The sequence below is a fragment of the Athene noctua genome, chromosome Z, assembly GCF_965140245.1.
Source record: "Athene noctua chromosome Z, bAthNoc1.hap1.1, whole genome shotgun sequence".
Taxonomy (NCBI): Eukaryota; Metazoa; Chordata; class Aves; order Strigiformes; family Strigidae; genus Athene; species Athene noctua.
In genome coordinates this window covers 35,951,369-35,975,032 of record NC_134077.1, presented here as the reverse complement: position 1 = coordinate 35,975,032, position 23,664 = coordinate 35,951,369, and the positions used below count along the sequence as shown (strand labels likewise).

Sequence of the window (23,664 nt, the reverse complement as noted above, 5' to 3'; positions counted from 1 at the left end):
GCATTTTAATGATACTCTAATAACAGAATTTAAATTAGAAAAACTAAAGCCATTAAAAAGATATCTGCAACTGATTTCTTTAATGGAAAGAATTTTAAATAAATTCATATTTATTTAGAATCTTTTTTTAAAAAGTCGCCTTATATTCTTCAATTTATTATTGATGGAATGACTGGTACGTAAAGTCCCTGAGTAAGCTCAATGCATACCCAAGGACTTTATTAATAGAAATGCAATTTTAGTTGTTAGAAAGTTAAAATATATTGAATACATCTTTAACTTCATGTAAAAAAAAATTTACATCTTTTACATTTAAGAAATATGTATTAAGTTGTGGCTATGCTTCATTTTGTCTGCTAGAAAAGAGAATCATCAAGGAAATAAGGAATATAATATTTATTTGGATACATCTGCATTGTTTTTGCTTGGATCAGAAACATAACTTTGAAGCAAATCTGCCAAGTGCCTCTTAGGATGCTATGTTTCCATCATTGAGCAGTCTCCAAGGATTCAGACTTTACTACTTTCATCCGAAACAAAGTATGAAGATGCCCAACTGATGATGGGAGGGTGTTCAGTCTTCAGAACGAGGAAAGATCTAGTCTGAAATAATGCTTTTTCAAAAAAAAAAAAAAAAAGTATGTTTCAGGTCCTCAGCAACCAACTGTTTCATTCTGGAGACCTGCTGCTGTTTCACTAGTGCTAATTAGTACTAGACTTTGGATCCTCTCTATAAATTCAAATTCTGAGCTCGTGGAAACAAATTAACTGCTACTTTGTCAAATGAGTTAGGCTACGTATTGATTGCCATTAACTTTCATTTTAAATTCTGGATCCGTTTTGATGTGACAGAGATGCCTGTGATATTGCCTCAAACAGTTTCTGTACATGGGAAAAAGGTTTAAAAGGAAAAAAGAAGGTGTATTTCATAGTAGTGGTTCTAGTGTTGATGAGTAAATCTGCAAATTATATGAGAATCTGTGTGGATCATGCTGTCTTGCAAGATGTGAGTATGTTAATGAGTGAAACATGAGAAGAAATCATGAAGAAATATAAATTTAAGTGAGAACATAAAGGTAATTCTTTTCATGAAAATGCACTCATAAAAATCTGACATTACCCTATATTTTCAAAATTTGATCTCAGCTTTCAAAGACAGAAAGCATAAACAGTCTGCTCCATGTTTCAGCTTCTTACTAGTATCACAGCACTAATACCATCTTCTTTAGCAATTAGTTAACATACACTTATCAATGCAAAGCTAACCAGCAGTTTTTTCCTGTCTTTTGTTCTCTCCTTAGTGTTGGTTGGTTTTGCAGGTGTTTTGTTTGATTTTGCATTATTTTGCAAAACCAAGTTGAAGTTCACTATTGTGGACAACAAGTGTGCTCATGGTACAGGTAGTGTGTGTTTCTCAGGCTAGCAAGGCAGACATAGAGGAATTGAACAAGGTTGCTGAATAACCTCACTTTCGGGCAAGCAATCTTAGGCCTAGTGAGAGAAGTTGGAAAGAAACAAAGAGACCTAGCAAGGAGACTTTCAAGTTTATCAAAAGTCCTGTCACTTGATTAGATCTTGTGACAGGAAAGAATTAAGATGCTGAAAAGGGAAACGAACTGCAGTAATGATACTACCTTTTGGGAAGATCATGTTGCATTTGTTCAAACTGAGGACAGCTCTGCAGGAGCAGAAATCTCAGCTGAGAGGAACTATAGCAGCAAGCAGTTCAGTTATTGCAATTTTACGTAGGCTGGATTTGTAGCTCTAGAGTGAAGCCCACTGTGACTTACCTGCATGGTACCCACACATCTGGCCAGGCTCATAGGAATGCCAAGAAGCACCTGATGGTCATGGTCTCTGTGTGTTGATTTTTGCCCCAATGCTGTAATTCTCATGAGCATGATTAAAGTGACACATGCATTTTTAAATGTTAAAATATATCTTTTATTTTCTCTAAGGAAATTAAATCCACAATGAGAAATGAGAATTTGTAATATGTAAAAGATGTACTTAGAGAAAATGATTGTATTTATTGCATAAGCATAAAATGACTCTTTTGCCACTTACTTGCTATTCAGTGTTATGGTCACACAGAAGGCCTGTGATTCATATGTCAGGGAAACTGGCAGTATTTGTAAAGAAGAGTTTAGGCAAATTTTCAAAAGGTTCTTTAGTTTAATTCTAGAAGCTGAAGAAAAGCCTGTAGCTATTTGTGTTTGGTAACAGAGTTTCCTATCTTAATATTAGAGATGCATTTCAGTTATGTTCTTATGTCCTAAAAATTTAGAAGTGTTACAGGATTTGTTTTTAAAGTTTTTTTTAGCAGAGAGGGTTGCAATAATTCTGTCAGGTAACAAAAGGAATACATCTTCCATAATGGTGTCCTGTACTTCTGAAGGCATTGCATCCGAATGAGAAAAGGGGAAAAGGAGAATAATTTTCAGTTTGTGCTAACAGGGTATGAAACCAAATTTATGTATAATTCCAGTTATCTTGAATAATTTTTTTAAATTTAGAGGATTTTTTTCTCAAAAAGTTTCTTAAAAATATGTTTCAGTAACAGAGACACAGAAGGCTACCTGAACAAAGAGTAACAAAGATTGTTTTATATCCAGTGATCAAAGTTTTCTGTAGCTTTTTTCTAAAGGCCATGGCATTAAAAATCTGCTCTAATTAATATTTCTGGTTTAATATTGTCTTTATGGTATTTCTTTCCATGATCAGGTTTAGAATAAAATTGGAAGGTAACACTCTTAAAGGGTGTATGCATTAGCTTATGCTCAAACAGAGAAAAAAGTAGTTTTTTATCAAGTATATACATTTCATTTTAGCAAACAAAGTGTCATTTTTGAGAAATCAATCTCTTAAAGAAAGATCTCTGTCCTGGAAATATTAAATGAGCGCCTTGGTTGCATGCGTATTCCTGGTTTCTGTACATTCATATAAAAAATTAGAGAGTTCCATATTGCTATGTGGGGTATAAATTGAGCAGAAGGAATTATCTTGAGCACAACTGGAACATTAAGAGGTGAGAAAAAGAACCAAATTTTATGAAGCAGGAGGTGGAATTAAGCCATTCTTAATAAAAAAAAAATTAAAGTATGTTGTTAGGAGGAAAAAAAAGTAATAAATGGAAGATTTGAGAGGAAGGGATTTTGGACAAAAGCTGTTAACTAGAATAATAGTCTACTTCAAGTAAAGATTCCTTCAACAAAGGTTATTTGGATTTACCAGACTTCATTGCTAACATTTTGAATATACATGTGAAAATCAAATGGACTGTTCTGTAGTATCCTGACTGTGAGTCACGCCCTTATGGAACACTTGTAAAAACTGGGGCTTTGCACTGTGGCTTTTCAGTGTCTTTATCAGAAGCTTTATAATCAGACATTAATATAGCACGATAATAAAATTTTATTAGAAATGGGTAGGATTGCAGTAGTAAATTGCTTTTTTTATTAATTCTGACTACTTCTCCAGATTTGGAATTCCAATATTATATAATAATTACGTTTTATTACATTCTGAGTTGCAGCCTTTATGTAGGCCTCTAATTATATTGTTTTTTACTGGTGTTGTCAGTGTGACTAATACAGGTAGTGTTTTGAGGGATGTGGCTGACAAGTATGCAACCTTACTTGCATGTAGCCTCTCACAGGTCAAAAACCAGCATAGATAAGAGTAAGAATCAGAATTTGTGCTCTTAAATACCTTTGTAGCATTATAGTTACGCACGGTGAGATACTGTGAAGTAGCTTGTGATTGCCTCTAAGTTTAAGTGGAACAAAATGTTAAAAAGGAGTGAAATGTAGTAAAGAACAACCAGGGAGAGTGAACTTCTATTGGTTATCAGTGAATTACAAGTCAAAGCTACTGCAGATTTTAAAATAGTAATGGGATTGACTGTCACTTTTTCTACAATAATAGTGCAGCAGAAATTCATAGAGCATATTTCCTCTCTCTAAGGAAAAAAAGCTAATTGGTGTGTTGTCTTTATATGTGTTTTACAACAGGTGAATAATAGCATATGGTCTACGCACACATTGTCCACATTGTGCAAATTATTCTGGGAGAAAGAAGAAACCTTATTCCTTAGAGTTTTGAAACATCTTTTTATTTAGAGGCTCAAAAGAATGTCCAAGAAATGTTTCTGATGATGAAGAGATGATTAATATGGACAGATTCTTTCTACAAATCAGCTGAAGATGTACATAGTATACAAGCTAGGCTTTTTTGCTTTTGTTTTCCTTTTATAGCATGACCAGAAGATACCAGGAAAACACAGAATTGATGACAAAGGTGGTAGTAAGGAATGTAGCATGGGGTTTGATTCCATTCTAGTTTTTCAGGCTGTTTTGTCATTAAGTATTTGCCTTTCTTATCTGTTCTTTTTTGTTACAAGATGGCTTCATCTTTGTAGATAACACCGTGTAGATACTTAAACTTACTAAAAGAAAAGGAGTCTTAATGTAGCTACAAATTTTAAATGCAGATTTTTGGTTTGGGTTCTTTTGTTGTTGTTGTTAATCAGGAATGTGTAAGTAAACATTTATTTTGAAATAATTTACTGTGTCTGTAGCATCAAAATCAGCCAGATGCTTAAGCAGTGTGTCACTGTCATGCTTCTGCTTGGGCAGAGAAAGAGTGTTAAACAGTTGTTTTTCCTGCTGTTAGAGCTGTTAAAATTGTTTCTTGTAGTAAATTAGTGCTTAGGTTGACGTTGTTAAAACTGAACTATTTCGGTATTAAATATTTACTACCTCCCTACATGGGCGTAGATTAGTTTGTGTGGAGCTTCATGTGATTGCAGCAACTCATGAGTCTGCTGTAGTAGGTGGCTCCTTTGGGATTAGTAGTGGTTTACATACATGTATCTTCATAGATTATCTCAGAAGCACGTGAGGTTTCCACCTATATATATCGGAAGAATAAGATAATGATAGTTACAGGGATTGCAAACTAAAAGTGCTGGATATAAATTGGACCAGTAATTCCAGTATCCATATCACAAACAGAATGTGTTATTCAGAGCAAGCATGTTTCCTCTTGGGAAGATGACCCTAACAAAAAGATCCTGCAGTGCTTTGGAGCCAGCACATGTGTTCATATGGAATGGTACATGTGGTTCATCGATTCCCATCAAAGCCCTTTCCAAGAAACTTGTATGGAAAGTGATGGAATCATAATAAACATTTTGGTTGTTTGTTTGGGTTTTTTTCCTTTTTTTTTTTTTTTTCTCCCTGTGTATTTCCTGGGTAGGAGAGAATAAGAGAATATATGTCTGTTCATTCTGCAAATGCAAACTTTAGTGTACTGACTTTTTCCAGGAATAGCTGGCAAATATGTACCACTGCCCTTTAGCATGTTTCTGTTTTCTTTAGATGTAAACTGTCTTCTCTATTCACTACATGGAAGGAAACCTCACGAATATGTAGTTTTCACTTTTGCATGTGTGTGTGTGTGTTTATATGTGTGCATGGCTTTGTGTAGAAGGGCAGTGGACTTGAGGCTTGTCTGTTTTAAGCATCATGGAAAAATCTTACTATTGAGTTAGTTTTCATATACAGACCACCAGGAATAAACACATCTAAAGCTTACTAATAAAATAAACATTATGGTGATCATAACTTATTAAACAGTGTATGTGAAAATTGGAAGGTCTTTTCTCTATGTGTACTGTATATGTCTTTTTGCTTCCATAATGGGCAGCCTAATGTTAAGCTTTAAGTGTGGAGAATAAAAGTAGGTCAAGTTGAAGCCGAGTGTTACAGTGAAGAAGTGTGTCCTGTTATTAACCACTTCAGATGTGGAACAATTTTGTGTAAATATGAAAAACATCATAAAAAGAATTGATTTTGTATCGACGTGTAACTTTTTATTAATTTTTAATGGTCCGTTTAGTTTTGGTCTTCATTTTCCAGCATGACGTTAAAGAACAGATTGATTTCTTTATACATTTGTCTGTGTGTTATTAATTTTATTGAGAAAAGATAGTCAGATAATGCAAACTGCAGGACAGACTTTGTTGTTAAAGGAATTTAAGGGTGTGAGTTACATATCAGCCTCTAGTGCACATGGTTTTTTGGCATAGGGCAGGTCATTTTTGATAGAAGATTCCCTTGAGTTGGATTCCTACCTACAGTATATTTCATTAAGCAGAGCAAGTCATGGATGTGCATATAATACTTTAGGAGTCATCCAACAAAATCTGTAGAAGCACAATTCTTATCACTACTGTTCTGATTACCATATGTATATGCTAGAACCCTAGTTTAAGAGACTGTTTTAAAGAAACAGTTTTAGTGAGTTTTGGAAGTTAAAGGTTATTGCATCTGATCCTGCGTTGAATTATTTACTAGTAACTGGCACTGTTGTCAGTGTGCTGTCCATTGTGCGTCCATAAGGTTCCTCTAATGGTTGAGCTGTGGGGCTTTTTTGTCCTAGCCTATGCATAGTGTGTGTGCATCTCACCTTCCCCCATGTTCTTTGCTCAGGGTTACTGGGTACACACACTTTCCCTTCTTTCCCAACCTTTGATTTCTGAAGTCTCCAATAGAACAAAAAGTAAGCTGCAAGTAATCTGTGTATAAGGATGGGAGAGCCCCCATAAAAATCAGCCAGTAGACATCGTTTGTATGGTGCTTATTTTTATACCTATTGCACTGAAAATTATTTCAAATTGAGCAGTTCAGTTGGAAATAGCGCTTGAATTCCTAAATAAATAGCTACTGTTTATCAAAGAAACAAAGCTCTTCTGTAAGTATCTACAGTAGCATAGGGTTTGTTGCAGATGTGGGTCTCCAGGAGTAGCATACCTCTTGTAGTTGTCACCAAAAGTATGATTACTCTTTAAGGATTGCTTGCACTTAAGTTTCTTGGCAGTTCATCACAGAGATATTATTCTACAAGATCAAGCTGCAAAATAATTAAACTTACTTGGTGAAGTCCATTGTCTTCTGACATTTAAGCTGTGGAGAAGCAAACTCCACACAGAAGCATCTAGCACCAAGTAGTATAGGGTTTTTCTTGTACCTGATGTGTGCATCAGATGTATGTAATAGGGTCTGAATTCTCAAGAAAATTGATCTGTTTGACAGGTATTTAAATGTTGATTAAGGAGGAATTCAGGGGCCAGATTATGTGGGAGTTCAGAATGCCTTATTTATATGGGAAATACTAAATATAATGTACGATTTAGGGTAGTGCATGGATCACATAATCAGTTCATAATGCAGTAACTCCTGTTACTAGTTCTGTCCTTTCAGTCAGTTGAAATCCTAAAAGGGTTGCCAATGATTTACCTAGTGTATCCATTGTGATTACTGAGCTTAAGATCACCCCCAGAGGGAGATGATCAGTGGCACAGAGTCTAGTCAGAGGCTATTGACTACTGATGTACCTCACAGGTCAGTACTAGGTCTGATCCTTTTTAACATCTTCATTAATGAACTAGATGATGAGGCAGAGCATACCTTCAGCAAGTTTGCTAATGACACAAAACTGGGAGGAGGGGCTGATCCACCAGAGGGTCATGCTGCCATCCAGAGGGACCTGGACAGACTGGAGAAATGGGCTGACAGGAGCTCGTGCAGTTTAGCAAGAGCAAGTGCAGAGTCCAGCACCTGGGGAGGGACAACCCCAGGCACCGGTACATGATGGGGCCGCCCAACTGGAAAACAGCTTTTCAGAAAAGCACCTGGGTGTCCTGGTGGAACATGAGTCAGCAACATAGCCTTGTGGCAAAGAAGGCAAAATCCTGGCCTGCATAAAACAAAGTACTTCCAGCAAGTTGAGGGAGGTGATCCTTCCCCTCTGCTCAGCACTGGTGGGGCTACACCTGGAGTACTGTGTCCAGTGCTGCGCTCCCCAGTACAAGAAAGACTTGGGCACACTGGAGAGAGTCCCGTAAGGGCCGCCAAGTTAATGAAGAGACTGGAGCAGCTCTGACATGAGGACAGTCTGAGAGAGCTGGGACTGTTCAAGCTGGAGAAGAGAAGGATCAGGGGGATCTCATCATTGTATATAAACACCTGAAGGGAGGGTGCAAAGAGGATGGAGATCTTTTCATTTGTGCCCAGTGACAGGACCAGAGGCAGTGAGCACACACTGTGAGGCTGACTGAGCACTGACACAGGTTTCCTAGTGAGATTATGGAGTCTTCCTCCTTGGAAGTATTTACAAACCATCTGAACAAGGTCCTGGGCAGTTGACTTTATGTGGCCCTGCCTGAGCAGGGGGTTTGACCAGATGACCTCCAGAGGTCCTTGCAGACCTCAACCATTCTGTGAATCTGTGAAGGCACATTGAAGGACTAGATCTCTGTGAGAGTGAGGTGCTTGTGAAAGTTGAAACACTGCTTTCAATGGATTTCTTTTCTACAAATGAACAAAGTGATAAGGGGTTCTTCTTTCTAAGTCAAGAGTGTTTTACGGAATGACCAGCAGAAAAACTTGTACACAGTACTTTTCAAGTCACAAAAGCAAGGTAAAGAACTTAAATGGTAAACACAGATGGTTTTCCTTTACCTCACCATGTTCATGTTTTACATTAAAAAGTATGAATAGTAAATTTGTTTGCTTAGTTGTAGGCAAGTTTGTTCAAAAGAAGTTGTGACACATTGAGGAGGACACTGCATAACTAATTCTTAGACTTTTGAGTTTTAGAAAAAGATACAGAAGATACAGTAGGGTGCAACAGAGTAGAATGCCATAGACCATATAGGAAAATTTTGTCAAGCCAATGTAATTAATATGAGAAAAAAATATTTACTGAATATGGGATTCAGAAGAGTACATGTGTATTAATAGAAGCTGCTAATATTGGGCTGTTCAGAAATTAATTGCCGATTTCAACCTGTATGTTTGAAGTGGCATATCTCAGCTCAGAATAAAATTTATTAATCAAAATAAAAACCATTAGAATCAACACATTTTTGCCAACGAGAAAAAACCATATTTATTCTGGTTGCATAAAATTCTGGACTTCTGGGGGCGATGAAATCATCGAAGGCAGTTTCGACCTCCCCTTGGTTTCTGAAGCGTCTCCCACACAGGAAGCTGTCGAGATGCTTGAAGAAGTGCTAGTCAGTGGGCGAGAGGTCTGATGAGTATGGTGGATGAGGCAGAGTTTTGTAGCCCAGCTCGCTCAACGGTTGCAGTGTCAGAAGTGCAATGTGTGGCCGTGCGTTATCATGGAGATGGATTGGACCCTTTCTGTTGACCAGTGCTGGGCGCAGCCGTTGAAGTTTCTGGTGCATTTCATTGATTTGCTGGCCATACTTCTCCACCGTGATCATTTCACCCATATACAGGAAGCTGTGATGGATTAAACCAGCAGCAGACCACCCGACAGTCAGCATGACCTTCTTTTGGTGCAGATTCGGCTTTGGGAAGTGCTGCAGAGCTTCACTGCAGTCCAACCACTGAGCCAATCGTCGCCAGTTATCATAGAGCATCCATTTCTCATTGCATGTCACAGTATGGTCAAGAAACAGGTCGTTGTGGTTGCGACAAAGAAGCGCCAATGACACTTCAAAATGGCAATTTCTGAGATTCTCATTCAATTCGTGCAGCACCCATTCGTTGATCTTCCTCAACTTTCCAATCTTCTTCAGATGTTCAGAAACAGTTGATATGCTTACCCCGAGTTCTTTTGCAAGTTCTCGAACAGTTGTGTGTGTATCTGCTTCCACCAGAGCCTTCAATTCATCATCGTCAATAGCAGAAGGATGTCCGTGACCTTCTTGATCTTGAAGGTCGAAATCGCCACGTCGAAGTTTTTGGAACCAAAGTTGCACTATCCGTTCGTTAACACTTCCCTGTCCATACATATATATCATTGATGTTTCGAGCAACTTGCACTGCATTACATCCAAGTTTGAACTTGTGGAAGTAGACCTGTCGAAATTGCTGTTTTGACATCTGAACTTCAAACCTACAAAATTTGTCAAAAACGCAGTTTATATTATAATTTAATTATACAGCGTGGAAGTTCATAACATGAGCTTTTCAAAAATATGTAACATTATGACAGTGGAGAAGGTACTATTCCTGAAACATATACAGTGAAAATCACATTACAAAATGGAAATTAATTTCCGAACAGCCTATATTTAGCAGAGCCTCTTGGTGTGTCTCTACCACTTTCTTTTGTGTGTCCTTCATTGTCTGGCTTTTTTACGGTTTCTAGAGATTTCCTAGCGCTTTTACTTCTCTGAATAACGAGTGGTATGTGAGAAGCTAGCAATATCTTGTTAAAGAGCAGCGTGTATCTGATGTAAAAAACTTCATGCAACATGATTCATTTAAACTGTTGGCATTTATGTAATGTTGTATGATTTCTGATTCAAAGCCATCATCTGTCTCACTTGGAGTGCAGAGCTTACTGATTCTCACATTGAAAAAGAGCTCGTAAATTAAGGCTGCAATTTCATGTTATAGTTGAGTCAAGTGAACAGGTTGCTGGTGCCACAAAGGTGTGTATGTGTGAGAGGGGTGGGTGTTCTTGGTTCCTTTTCCTTTCTATATGCATTTGCCTTTTTCTGCTCTTTCCCAATCACAAGTTAAGCTAATACAGCAGTTTATTTGAAATTTTGTCAGGGTAATGCTGTTCCGTTTCAGTGGTTTTAACATGTTACCTGAAGATTATGAAAGCCAATGAAAGATGAGCAGATGTGGCTAGGAAGGGATAGGATGAAGGATCTAGGCTTTTGTTCTGAACAAAGTAGTAATTTGGTGGAAGCTCTAATTTGGAACTGCAGCTCTTTGAAAAGTATTGCATACTAACCACTATAATTAAGAAATTATTTTGGAAGGACTATTGGATATATAAAAGAACAGTCTTGTAGAGAGTATACCTTAGTGTGGATGTTGTCAAAAGAACGGGTTAAATGTTTTATCTCCTGGGGGAAATAAACTATACAACTGGAAATAGCTGGAAATAGCTGGATGTTTTGAAGTTAAGTCAGGACAGAACTAAGTATGTGGCTAAGTATCTTACATAGCTCAAGGAGAATCTCTTGATCATTTTTATATACATCCGTAGTCCCCCAACCCCAGTTGTACATATCCATGCACTCGGGCGAAAGTAAAAATGCATGCATAATATGACAGTGATTTTGCGTTCCTCTCTTTAAATCATACAGAATGTTTAAATTAATAACTACATTATCACAGTTTTGTTTACCTTTGAGCATACAGAAGACTCACTGTTTTGGAGGGCATATCTGATAAAGAGCAGATAATTTCTCCGATTGCATATATTTGGTTAACAGGTGATTCAGAACAGATTTTATTTGGGAGCTGATTTTACTATATTAAGTAGAGAAGAATGCTGTGTTTCCTTAATGTTTGAAATATAGTGTTTTTGACATAAACTTGACTTTCCTTTTCCTGTGCTTAAGGATTTCACATTCTGTGTCTTGTTCCTTCTCAGTTTTTTTTTTTTTCTTCTTTATTTTTTATTTTTTCCTGAAAGATCTTCAGCATCATTCTAGTCCTTTGATGAATAAGAGAATACAAATTTAGGGAAATAATGCACATCCTTCAAAGGAAAGTGAAGAAAACTGATTTTGTATGTTGACTGCTACAGTCATTTTGTCTATTGATTTTCAAGAAACAATGCTCAAAGAAAAGCTGTGCAGTTATTCTGAGATCACTTCTGCAGTTTATATGCTGCATAGTAGCTTTTGCAAATCTTAATTCTACCCTCTTGGTTTATGGCCATTTAGAATCTGGTTTAGCAGAAAGTTTGAACTTTACAGTGGTTTTTTATGGAACAATAACAAGTCAGGTGAAATAGTACTTTTTCCAAGGAGGTGAGCCTATCTGTCTTATTACTCTGTTTTACAGTTCACATTGTGTTTCATCAGTGTGGCTTAATACAGCACTGATATTAATGCAAAACAGCTTCTATAGCAATTTTTACAGCTCATGAATCTTTATTCTGAAATAGTTTTAAAGAAGTTGTCAGTGCGGTTTTTCAAAACCCCTCTTGTAAATCTCACTTGTTCTTACGAAAAATCTTTTCCACTAGCTACCTTTATTTCTGCGCTTAATCTGAAGGACATGAAACACATAGTTTATGATTCATGAAACTGATATGCACATTAGATCTACTGGAATAGGTGGTGTCAAAATTAGTACTTCTCTAAGAAGATAATTTCTCATTTCTACATTGATAGGCCATATCCACATGTACACAACTCTTAGTCTCTTTTTTTTTCTCTGGTTCATCAAGTTCATCAGGTGTTGGTAACATTACTTGAATACCCATGTGATGAAAAATTATCTGCAATTATTATTTTCTTAGCCATTAAAAAGAATCTTACTCTAATTATCCTTAATACTGAAAATGAAAGATTGATTTTCCATTTTTGTTTTAGGAAAATTGCTCCTAGCTTCAGTATTCATACTACTGATATTTTCTATTTCATTAGGAAGAAGGAGAGCAAATACTACTTTCCAAACTCTTTTTCTGAATGCATGTTTTCTGCTTAGAACATGCAGAAACAGCCACAATGGATGTTTATGCACCATACTTATGAGATGCTGACAATATCTCTCTATTTTGTTTTGGTTTAGAGGAAGGCTAATGAAGAAATCACTGGGGTTGGGGAAAGGTGACAGATACTTCGTTTTTTGGTAAATTCTCCATGCTGTGTTCAGATAGATTCTTACACTGGAAGGTCTTATGTTTTCAGTTCTCTTAAAGCAGTATGTTTTGCTCTTGGTTGAGTAATTCTGATGTTCCCTAAATCAACTAAGTTTTCCAATTTCTAGAGGGTTTTTTTAGGCTTTTTGGCTTTCATTACATCTACTGCTAAGATGAAAAGCAGTGGCAAAATTTGCTATAGTTACTGCCTTCATTAGTTTTATGATAATGTGGTCTGAACTAGCTAGAGTAAATAATGTGACAGAGAACATGAGATAATAACAGTGGTGATGGCATAGAAGTCTTACTTATTCATACTGTGATGGAACCTGATCAGGATTTTCTCACTCTTCCTCTTTTGCAAATCTTACTTAGGAGTCTGAGTAAGAATCCTGGATTTTTTGATGGTGCTCTGAAACCGAATACAAGCACGGGTGTCATTTTCTTTTTATTCCTTTTTCTCTCTCCTGTTACAAATGGTAAGATTTTTAAAACAAAGTGTATTCATCTCTAATTCCCCTAATGTCTGTTTTTAAAATGTTTAGTATCTAATTGCCTTACTGTTAGTTGTTAATTTGAAAAAGTACTATTTTAGAGTTCTTCATGATTGAAATCATTACCTAAAATTATAGAAAAAGAATGTTAGGGAAGTTTGAACACTAAGTATTTGTTCTGGGTTACGTTTTCCATTTTATGGAAAACTGTTATAATTTACTGCAACTAATTTGTAAGCCTTCATCCTGGCATAATAATTTGTGATTTCTTCTTCTGATAATGAAGGGAGATAGGCAGGAGGAAGATTGCACTTCAGGCTTAAGCTTAAATGTTTGGAAGAAACTTAGGATAATAGTGATAACATTTCAGTCTCACAGCTCAGAAGAAAAGATTTCATCTTGTACAGTGACAATCTGTGTTCGTACTGTGGCCATAGTGGCCTTTCACACAGCTTCAGTACCCACATCTCCGCTGAAGAAAGGACCAATGCACAGTCAATTCCCTGATGATTGCTCAAGACGTGAAATTTATCATGGTCCAAGGAACCGTGAAACTTAGTATCCTCTCATATCCAGAATACTTTAGTTTCAAATAAAAAGACACGTTTCTGATTATTTTTGAAGTATTCTTTTTCACAGTTGAAGATTTTATTTCTTTAATTACTGGTTTGGGTTTTTTTTGTGAGTTACAGTTAACCCTTGAAATAACTCCTCTCTTTGTTGATCTTTGCTTGGTCTTTGATCTTTGTTGATCTTTGTTGATCTCTTTGCTTATCTTTGTTGAAACCAAACATCCTGGATAGCCTCAGAAAGTCTGAAAAGGTATTCACTACCAAACTGTTGTTTATATAAACTTCCAGTATATGACTCTTAGCTAGTACCTCACCACTGGGGTAGAGTAGTGGTGTCAGGGCTGACCAAGTGCTCATCTGTGTGAATTACCTAGTTGACAACTTGTTTCTCACTGTTTGGCCAACAGATCTATCACTATCTCCAAAGGTTAGACACAGTGATTAGGACTCCAAACATGTTATTAGTAAACAACTTGTTCAGTAAGGGCTCTGAGAGTATCCCTACTCCTGGCCAGGGTCAGGACCAATATACAGTGATTCAGCTGAGGACTGCTTCTTTCAACCCTCAGCTGGAGGCTTTACCTCCTTGGGGTGAATGTCCCAGGGAGGGCCAAACCCTGTCCTGTGGGAACTGCTTTCATATGAGGCTTTACTGCTCAGCCCCACCTGAGCCCCAGCTCCTGCTGCCTTGCAGCCCTGCCTGTGCCTGGCCACACACCCTGTTTGTCTGGTCCTGGGCCCTGACTCCCGACTTGTTTCTGGACTGACATGGCAGTGTCTTGAAACTATGAACCTGCCCACCAGTCATGGGGCTGTGTCTGGTACTGGTTCACCTTACTGTGCCTATCCTGACCCCCACCCACAGGCTGACTTACCACCTTGACCCCAGGTCACTGCAGACTTGACTGATCTAAACTTGGGGCTAATCCCCTGCCTGCCCTGTGTTGTTGCTGAAGGTGGTGGGGTGGGACCTGGTTGGTAAGACTCAGTCCTGCTGGCCAGGGGTCTCCAATGGCTGCTCATCCCCTGGGAGCAGCCAGCCCTCATTTGCACAGTGTGACCCTGGCTGCTCAGTAACAAATAAAGAATAATAATCAGGGAATGATAACACCATTGAACAAAGTAGGTAGTAGGATGTGGCTACAGAAGACAGTAATGCCTTTCCCAGCCAGGGAATAAGGAACCCCTTTGCCTGCTGTAGACACAACTGTGTACTAACCCGAGCAGTCTCAGTAGGGTTCTTGCTCATTTTTCACTTTCCTCCCAAGAACTGTCTACCTTGAGGTAGTTCTTTCCTATCGTTTAGGTATCTTGCCATTTCCTTGGTATCCTTCCATAGAGAATCTCAAATGCATGTTTTTGCCAAGTAGCTCATCATGTCTTATAAAGGGTTATCTCCCAAGAGGCACTGAAGCACTATCTGAGCTGAGCCAAGTCAGTTACTGTGCTTGGTGAAGAAGTATGGCACTCATGTAATTCAGTTTCCCCTCCTGGTGTAAACCAGAGGATATAAATAAAGTAGAATGTGCTCAAGTTTCTGGATTTCTTAAGTAGTTCCATTTGGAAATAAAGTATACCATTAAGTTAACAAACAATTGTGCTCAAATTCTGATTTCTCTAACTGGATTTGTCTAAAGTGCTTTTATACTCTGTCCAAGATAAACAACAGAAAAAACTGAACAAGTATGAGGTAAAGAGATTTATAGTAGTCTTACAAGAGGAGGGCTACATCATAAGGAGGTTCCTTCTGGGAGGAATAGTAACGGCATTAATAATCTCAAGAGTTCTGTCCTCCTCTCAGATTAGTTTATGATTAGGTACAGAAACGTGGTGGATTTGCTCTATTTGATTTAGAAGCAACTCTACTGAAATGAAAATTTCAGTGATTTGGACTGATGGGCATTACAGTGTCTGTTTAACTATACCTACAGTAAAGAATATTTTTTATTTCCCATTTTGCTGTCACATTTCTTTTGTAACTTTTAAGTATCTTTTGCACATATGATTAATCTGTAGGGTAATAACATTTAACAACTGGAAAAATACTTGCATTCTATTCACAACCAGAATTAAGCACTTACAGAAGATCATGAAGTTTATGATCAGACAGAAAATATACATTACTTTATTTCTAACTTCTGTTTATGATATGCTAATATTCATCCATTCCTTTGTGTGCTTATTTGATTTATTGAATTACTGGCACCTATCCAAAAATATTGAATGATGACATATTCAAGTCAGTACAATTTCAACAGAATTAGTAAAACAACATGCTTGATCTAGAAACAGTCTTGTCCTTGTTAGTGTATACCTTACAGTGCTGTTCATATTATAGTTTATTAAAGGTAATTACCTGAACCAGTGACACTTTGTTTTGAAATCCAATGTAAATGGTTTTCCAACACATTGCAAATTAGATTTTTTCTTTTTCTTTTTTAATACCAGATTTGTACACTGTTGTGGTGTAGATGGCAGCATGTCTTCTCTTAGACTCTTTCTCACTATCTGTTGAAGAAACTGCTTTGGTGCAGTTTAACAGGGGTTGTATCACTCCATAAGTGCCTGAAGACACTATATAAAACTGAAATGCCTGTGAAGCTCCAGCCTCTTTCAATCCACTTGACTAGAGCTGTGGGCCAGAGGGATCATCTGCAGCTTCAGAGTTGAATTCACAGGTGGACTTAGGGACCACAGTGGGAAGTGCTTCACTAACATCACAGAATGCAAAGCCCTGAGTTAGGTTTCCAGCCTCTCTTCTCAGTGCATGAGGAGTCATGTACTTTAGGAGGAAATTCGAGTCTTAGGAGAAAATTACAGGCTTAGCTAGCGCTACGGCTTAGGCACTTCTCTCTGCATAGGCTTTGCAGTGTTAAATGTGTTAAATACACAAGTTAAAAAACTAAACAAATGATAGGAAGTGCGATCAAAAAGAGTGCAATATGCCAAGTCTTGGATCGTTTTATTTAGCTCTCTGCTTTTGAGGTCTGTGCAGGTAGTGAACAAACGGTTCTGAAGAGATCCCAGCTAGAAGCAGAAAGGATCGTTGAAGCAGCACCTGCTCCTTTTCAGTCTGTTGGCTCAGCCACTTAGCCACAGGAGTGACACATATGACAAGTCTTCTCAATTTAAGGTGTAGTTTGTATACCTTATAAATTAAAGATTTCCATTCATACAAAGCAGCAAACTCTGAATTTATATGCCACTGAAATGAATATTCACTTACTGATATTGTGTGAAACTAATACTTGCAGGGCAGCATCATTTGCATGTGCTCATCCATAAAGATTTCTTTTCTAAACCAAAACTAAGAACTTCAGTAACAAAGCCTATCAAACTTTGAGTAATACTTTGTGGAAAATCTGGCAGAACCATGATAATGTAATGAATGGGTTACTCTGGTATAATAAATGACTGAAAGTTTTCATAGAAAAGTACATAGTGATTAATGTACTGATGCAGTGATAACAAATTCTTCAACAGATTATTTGATTCCAGATTACAGTGCCATTTTCTTTAATTAGTCCTCTAAAGGATTATGCATCAGATTTTTTTCTTAATAAACAGGCCTTTGAAATGCCATGTTGTCAGTATTTTCAAGTCATTCACTAAAGTACTAAATCCTTGGAATTACACAGTAAAAAATCAATTAAATTTTAATTCTATAACTTCTGGGCTTTTACAGTACTTATTTCAATGTTAAAAACATCCGTTATTTTTGTGGATTTTTTCTTTACAGCTTTCTTTGCAAATTGTTTTCTTAAACTTGAATTTTACTGGTGAAGGAAAGTGTGCAGTTTGATGGCACTTCCTATCTGTCTATAGCATAACAGCTTCTGAATGAGGCATTCAGTCAGCAAAAAATATCTAGAAACTCTTCAGTGAATAGAACATTTATGATTATATGGGGGTTTTTAGCAAAATCTAAAGGAGGAGATGAAGGAAATATGCTACTTATGATGTCTGATCAGTGAGGCAGTAGTTTTAATTAAGAATCTTTTCTGTAGGAGAAAAATCAGTTCATGGTTATTGAGAATTTCCTCAAAAGTCTTCCACTGCTCCACCCAGGGAAGAAGAATGACAAGGCATGGATCCCATCACACAACATGGTGGTGTGGTACAGGAATTCATGTGACAGTGCTGACTGGAGTTGTGTTCGGTGAATAGACATTCTGAGAGTCTCTAGAATATGCACTGAGCATGGTTTATAGAAGTAATGGACTGTGATTTTGTGACATTATACGTAACAAAAAAGCATAGAAATTGCAATAGCAATGATCCCCCCTCCTTTTTTTTTTCCTCTCCTGAATTCATGTCAGTGAAAAAATGTGGAGGACAGTAATCAGTAGCTACCTTTCCAGCAAGGTGCACTGTGCAGCCCAATTGTTCTGTACTCTTTTTGTTCTTTCAGTTACCCAGAACATCTCTGGATTACCTGCTCAGTTTTTTTCCTTACAAAGCCAGGGAGACATAAGTCGGTACAAGCCTCCAGCTTTGTTAGGAGTTAACACAGACTACTTGTTTTGTAGGTCATAGGAAATAGCACTGATTGACACTGCTGCCTTTGGGGAACGTTTTGTTAAAGATTTAGCTCCCATCTGAAGGGGAAGAAGAATCTTTACAGTTTGTATATATATGTATATATATATTTCACCTTCTTTTAAGATGATGTCAAGCTTTATGTTACAAAAAGGTCAGTCATAGAATGGTTTGGGTTGGAAGAAACCTTAAAGATCATCTAGTTCCAACCTCTCTGCCTCAGGCAGCAGCAACTTCCACTAGCCCAGGTTGCTCAAGGCCCCGTCCAAACTGGCGTTGAACGCTTCCAGGGAGGGGGCATCTGCAGCTTCACTGGGAAACGTCCTAGTGCCTCACCACCCTCACAGTAAAGAATTTCTTCCTTATATCTAATCTAAATGTACCCTCCCTCAGTTTAAATTCATTACTCCTCCTCTTATCCCTACACTCTTTGATAAAGAGTCCCTCCCCATCTTTCCTATAGTTCCCCTTTAAGTACTGGAAGGCCACTATAAGGAAGCTTTGTACTCAGGTTGTACTCATTGTTCTGTACCAGTGACCTAGAATTCAGCCATTGCAGGGGATATATAGATAGATACGATTTTTAAAATGGCTTTCTTACCCAAGGAGTCAAAATTTCCCTTTTTGGTTATCTGTCTCACTAATAACTAAACAAATAATAATTTTATACTCTAAATTTTCCTTTAAACTTGAAAATCTGTTAAAGGCATTGATGACTGTTGCAATGCCTTCTGTTAGCTCTTCATTCTTTGGCAGAAATTTTTTTTAATGTAATACCTGGTTCTTGGCAGATAACATGGCTTGACCTTGCATATTACAGGCAGGTTGCTCCTATGACTAGAGAGCATAGTCCCACACAACATCCTTGTTGCTGAATTGCAGACAGATGGGTTTGATGGATGGACTGTTTGGTGGATAAGGACTAGGCTGGATAACTGCATCGAAAGAATAATAGTCAAGAGGTCAGTGTCCAAATGGAGATCAGTAACAAGTGGTGTCTCTCACGTGTCCATATTGGGAATGGTAGTGTTCAATATAATTATTAATAACATAGACAGTGGGATTGAGTGCATGCTCAGCAAGTTTGCAGATGACACCAAGCTGAGGTAGTGCATTTAATACACTAGAAGGAAGGGATGCCATCTAGAGGGACCTTGAGAAACTTAAGGAGAAGGCCCATGTAAACCTCATGAAGGTCAACAAAGCCAAGTCAAGGTCCTGCACGTGCATTGTGGGAATGCAGAGTATCAAAACAGACTGGGGGATGAATGTATTGAGAGCAGCCCTGCAGAGAAGACTTGAGGATCCTGGTGTATGAAAAATTGAACGTGAGCCAGCAATGTGTGTGTGCAGCCCAGAAAGCCAGCTGTATCCTAGGCTACATCAAGAGAAGTGCAGCTAGCAGGGTGAGGGAAGTGATTCTGCCCCTCTACTCTGCTTTCGTGAGACCCCACCTGGAGTACTGTCTTCACCTCTGGTGTCCCCAGTACAAGAAAGTCATGGACCTGTTAAAACGGGTCCAGAAGAAGGCTATGAAATTGATCTGAGAGGTGGAACACCTCTGCTATGAAGAAAGGGTGAGAGAGTTGGGATTGTTCAGCCTGGAGAAGTGAAGTCTCTGCAGAGACCTTATTGCAGCTTTTCAGTATTTAAAGAGTAGTTACAAGAAAGATGGAGAGATACTTTTTGCCTGGGCCTGTGGTGACAGGACAAGAGAAAATGGTTTTAAACTGAATTAGTGTACGTTTAGATTGAATACAAGAAAAAAATCTTTTACAATGAGGGTGGTGAGACCCTGGAGCAGTTTGCCCAAAGAAGTTGTGAGTGCCCCATCATTGGAAGTGTTTAAGGTCAAGTTAGTTGGGGCTTTGAGCAAACTGATCTATTTGGAGACGTCCCTGCTTGTTGCAGGAGGGTTGGAATAGGTGATCTTTAAAGGTCCCTTCTAACCCTAACCATTCTGGATTCTATGGTCTATTTACAAACAGATGGTGTTTCTCTGTCTTTGAGTCACAGGCTCGTTTAGGTTGGAACTGTATTCTTGAGATTCTTAGCCTAACCCCCCTACTTAGGCAGGTTCAGCTAATGTGGGTTTCTCAGGACTGTGTCCAGTTGGGTTTTCAATGTCTCCACAGATGAAGACTCTGAAATCTTTCTGGGGAACCTGTTCTGGCATTTAACTAATACTAAAAATGTGTTTTGTCAAGTTCAAAACAAATTTCCTGTTTTCTGATTTGTGCCCATTGCCTCTTGTCCTGTCACTGAGCGCCACTGAGAACGAGTCTGGTTCCTTTTTATTTCCTGCCATCAGGTATTTATACACATTAGAAAGATCCAGTTTTTCACCAGGAGGTGCTGTTATGATCTCAATAAGAAAAAGTCTTAAGGTATCATTTAAAATAGTATCTATTAGAACTAACACTGTAAAGCGAGAATGGTGTAGACAGTCTTGCATCTGTTTAGACAGTGGGAGCCTCAGGTGGTGTAGCATTGAGTGGGCCACTGATCTAATAGAGCATGCTGGGCAGTCTCTGCCTGTAGCAGATTCTTTTATTTTGGTCATTTGAGCTGTAAAAGGATTTTCTTAGAAGGAAACAACTCTGTTTGTTATATCTGCTGGCAAACAGAAAGGATGTCCACTTAAGAACTTTTTGGAGCACTTATAGATAAAGGCAAGGCCGCACAGGTGGCGTAATTGCTGGTACCGAGTTGGAGCTGCCTGTGGCCTCTATTGCAATGTAGTGACTGTTCATCCTGTGGTCAGGGATGTTGTGCAGCGTAACACAGGCTTGGGCTCACTCCAGTTAGCTGTTGTGTGGATCACTAGCACTTTGATGTACAACAGTCTTTCCATCAGGATCACTGCAGGTCCCTTGTAGTCCTGAAAACCTGGTAATCTAATATATTAAGTGTACTTCAAAGCCAGCATGTTTGGCTTGGTTTTCTGTGAGCTTTAATGAGAAATTATTTAATGACTTGGCATATGGTTGTTTCAATATTTGCTTTTCTCATTAGTAATAAAGAATGCTTAGGACCTTGCCACTTGCATGAGGAGCAGTAATAGTGTTTTGTTTGCAATGACGTGCTAACAGAGAAATAAACTGGAAAAATAGTAAATACGGGTTAGACTTAAAATACCCTACTCTAGCATTTTAGCTAAGTATTAAATATGTCTGTGTAGCAATATGTTTATAGTTGGTTTTTATATGTCTTCAGGCTGTTGCAGAGCGTTTGCGGGGCTGATCATGAACAGAGACTTTAACTGCCATTTGTTATGTTGTCTTCTCAAATAGTTGCCGGTGATACTTCAAACTCCCACAGGAGGTCTAAGACATGCAAATACGTTTCTTGTTAATAGTAAATAAGTAGAAAAGTCAGTTCTTTTTCATGTACACTTAGGAGAAAAATGTTCTTTTTGATCTACTAGTAAGTTATTTTGTTTACTAAAATGAAATTTTTGTATCTGATTTTGACTCTGGTAATTGTTAAAAACAGGTGCTAGATATCATTTCCAGAACTTGTGAGAAAATTTGCACAGTGCTCTATCAACATACATACTGTTATGTTGTAAGCTTACTTCTCTGATAGAAATTTTATATATGGCATATGTCAATATTTTATTGTATACCAAGTTTTCTAAACTCTGTTTTATAACTTCATGTCATTTTATAACTTCAGGTCATAGATTTAAAACTTAATGTCATGCTTTTGTTTGAGCAGGCTGACTATAATGCTTCATTAGCTCAATTTCTACTGAAATATATCTTATAGAAACTGTATCTTACATATTTGCACAGACTGAAAACATTCTTCTTTTTCTTCCCATAGGATAAGAAATGGGTTCTCAATCATGAAGATGTCACATTGGGAGAATTACTGGGCAAAGTAAGTAATCAAGTGAGCTAAGTAACATTTAAACAAGCATGTATTAATCATTAAGCCCATACATTTCCTTTTTGCCTTTTACATTACTGTGGTATTCTTATATCAATTCTTTTACTTTAATAAACAAGACAGCATTGTGCTTTAAATAAATGTAAATCACATTTATTGGTAGATTAGATAATATGTGTGCTGAAAGTGTTAAACTAGCATATGTGTTTTTCTATTTTGGAAGGCTTTTAAGCTAATGATTTCTGCAAAGCAAGATGTAGCTGTTTTACTTTGTGTGTCTTACAAAATGTTACAAAATATAAATAAAGCCATATAAATAGATTTATGTTCGTGTATTGATAAAATTTATGTATTTATATAAAATTTGATAAAAATTACTAAATCAGTATATGTTAAAACAAATATTTGTTGCTTTTGTATGTTTTATTGAGTGTTAGGTAACTTCACAATCAGGTATGTATGAAATTAATTATAGTATAATGTAGTACGTATCAAAAATTCAGCTTAGGAGCTAGAAGTCTTTAAAATGAGGTAAGCCCTGTGCCTCACTTACATTTTTAGTACCTTTGCACCTACAAAGACAGTTGCAAGTGCCACTCTGGACATGATGTTCCAAAAGATTTCCCCAAACCTGAAAAATAGGCTTAAATGAGGAGGAGACAAATGGCAGTAATAATTGCCTTCTTACCATGATACACAGTAAAAGAATTGATAAACATTTAAAGAAATGGGGGAATTAGAAAATTCTGTTACCCAGGATAAAATCTCTTTAGCAGTGTTAAGTTGAAAAAAACATTGTCTAACAGTGTCTCCATAAAATTCAGGTACTGTGACAGCTTCACATACTTAAACAGAATGGTATCAATGGAGAAAAATAAAGATATTTCTGGCATTAAAAAAGCTTTGTCTTGCTAAAAAGTAAATATGAATTAGTCTTGATGAGTAAACACAAAGCAATCTGAAAATGTGTTAATTTAGTAAACTGATTTTACATGTGCATTGCATGTTTTTGGCACAAAGCACTCAGTACTTAAAAGTGATCATAGAAGGGTATGTTCTTTAAAAAGTACAGAACAGGATCAAATCTTTTTTCAAACACAGTATAAATCTGTTATGTATCCATTTCTAAAAAGAAATAGTCAAACTGGAAAAGAATGACAGGATCATCAGCATCCGTATGACAAAACGTTAAATGAACTACAGCCATTCACCGTGGAAGTGAGAAATCTGATGGTCTATAAATTCTTGAGTGTCCTGGAAGAGATGAGGGGGAAAATCATAAAAACTTAATGCATAAGAGGATGCAAGCTTTAGAAGAGTTGAAGATTTTCTTTCACCTCAGGAGAGAATGGTCTGTTTATTTACTCAGTATTAATTCTATAATACCCCACAAAATGAAAGTTACATGAAAGGAACATGTTATATTAAAAAAAATAATATATCTGATAATAATTAAATATTTTAAATAAAGAAAAAAGGCATTTTCAATACTTCAGTAGTCCTTAAGGTAGTGT

The 23,664-nt window shown here is 37.3% G+C and overlaps 1 protein-coding gene across 5 annotated transcripts in view; it reads left to right on the top strand.

Annotated features, from left to right (window-relative positions):
- The window catches only part of FER (FER tyrosine kinase), a 203,155-nt gene that overhangs the window by 115,504 nt on the left and 63,987 nt on the right, over positions 1–23,664 (top strand). For all 5 annotated transcript variants that reach the window (XR_012635484.1, XR_012635485.1, XM_074931319.1 and 2 more), the window contains one exon: positions 22,085–22,141. Coding sequence is in view for 3 of the 5 variants with exons in the window: in XM_074931319.1 (XP_074787420.1) it covers positions 22,085–22,141 (57 nt within the window). In the remaining 2 variants the exon portion in view is untranslated. The remainder of the gene's footprint in view (positions 1–22,084; positions 22,142–23,664) is intronic.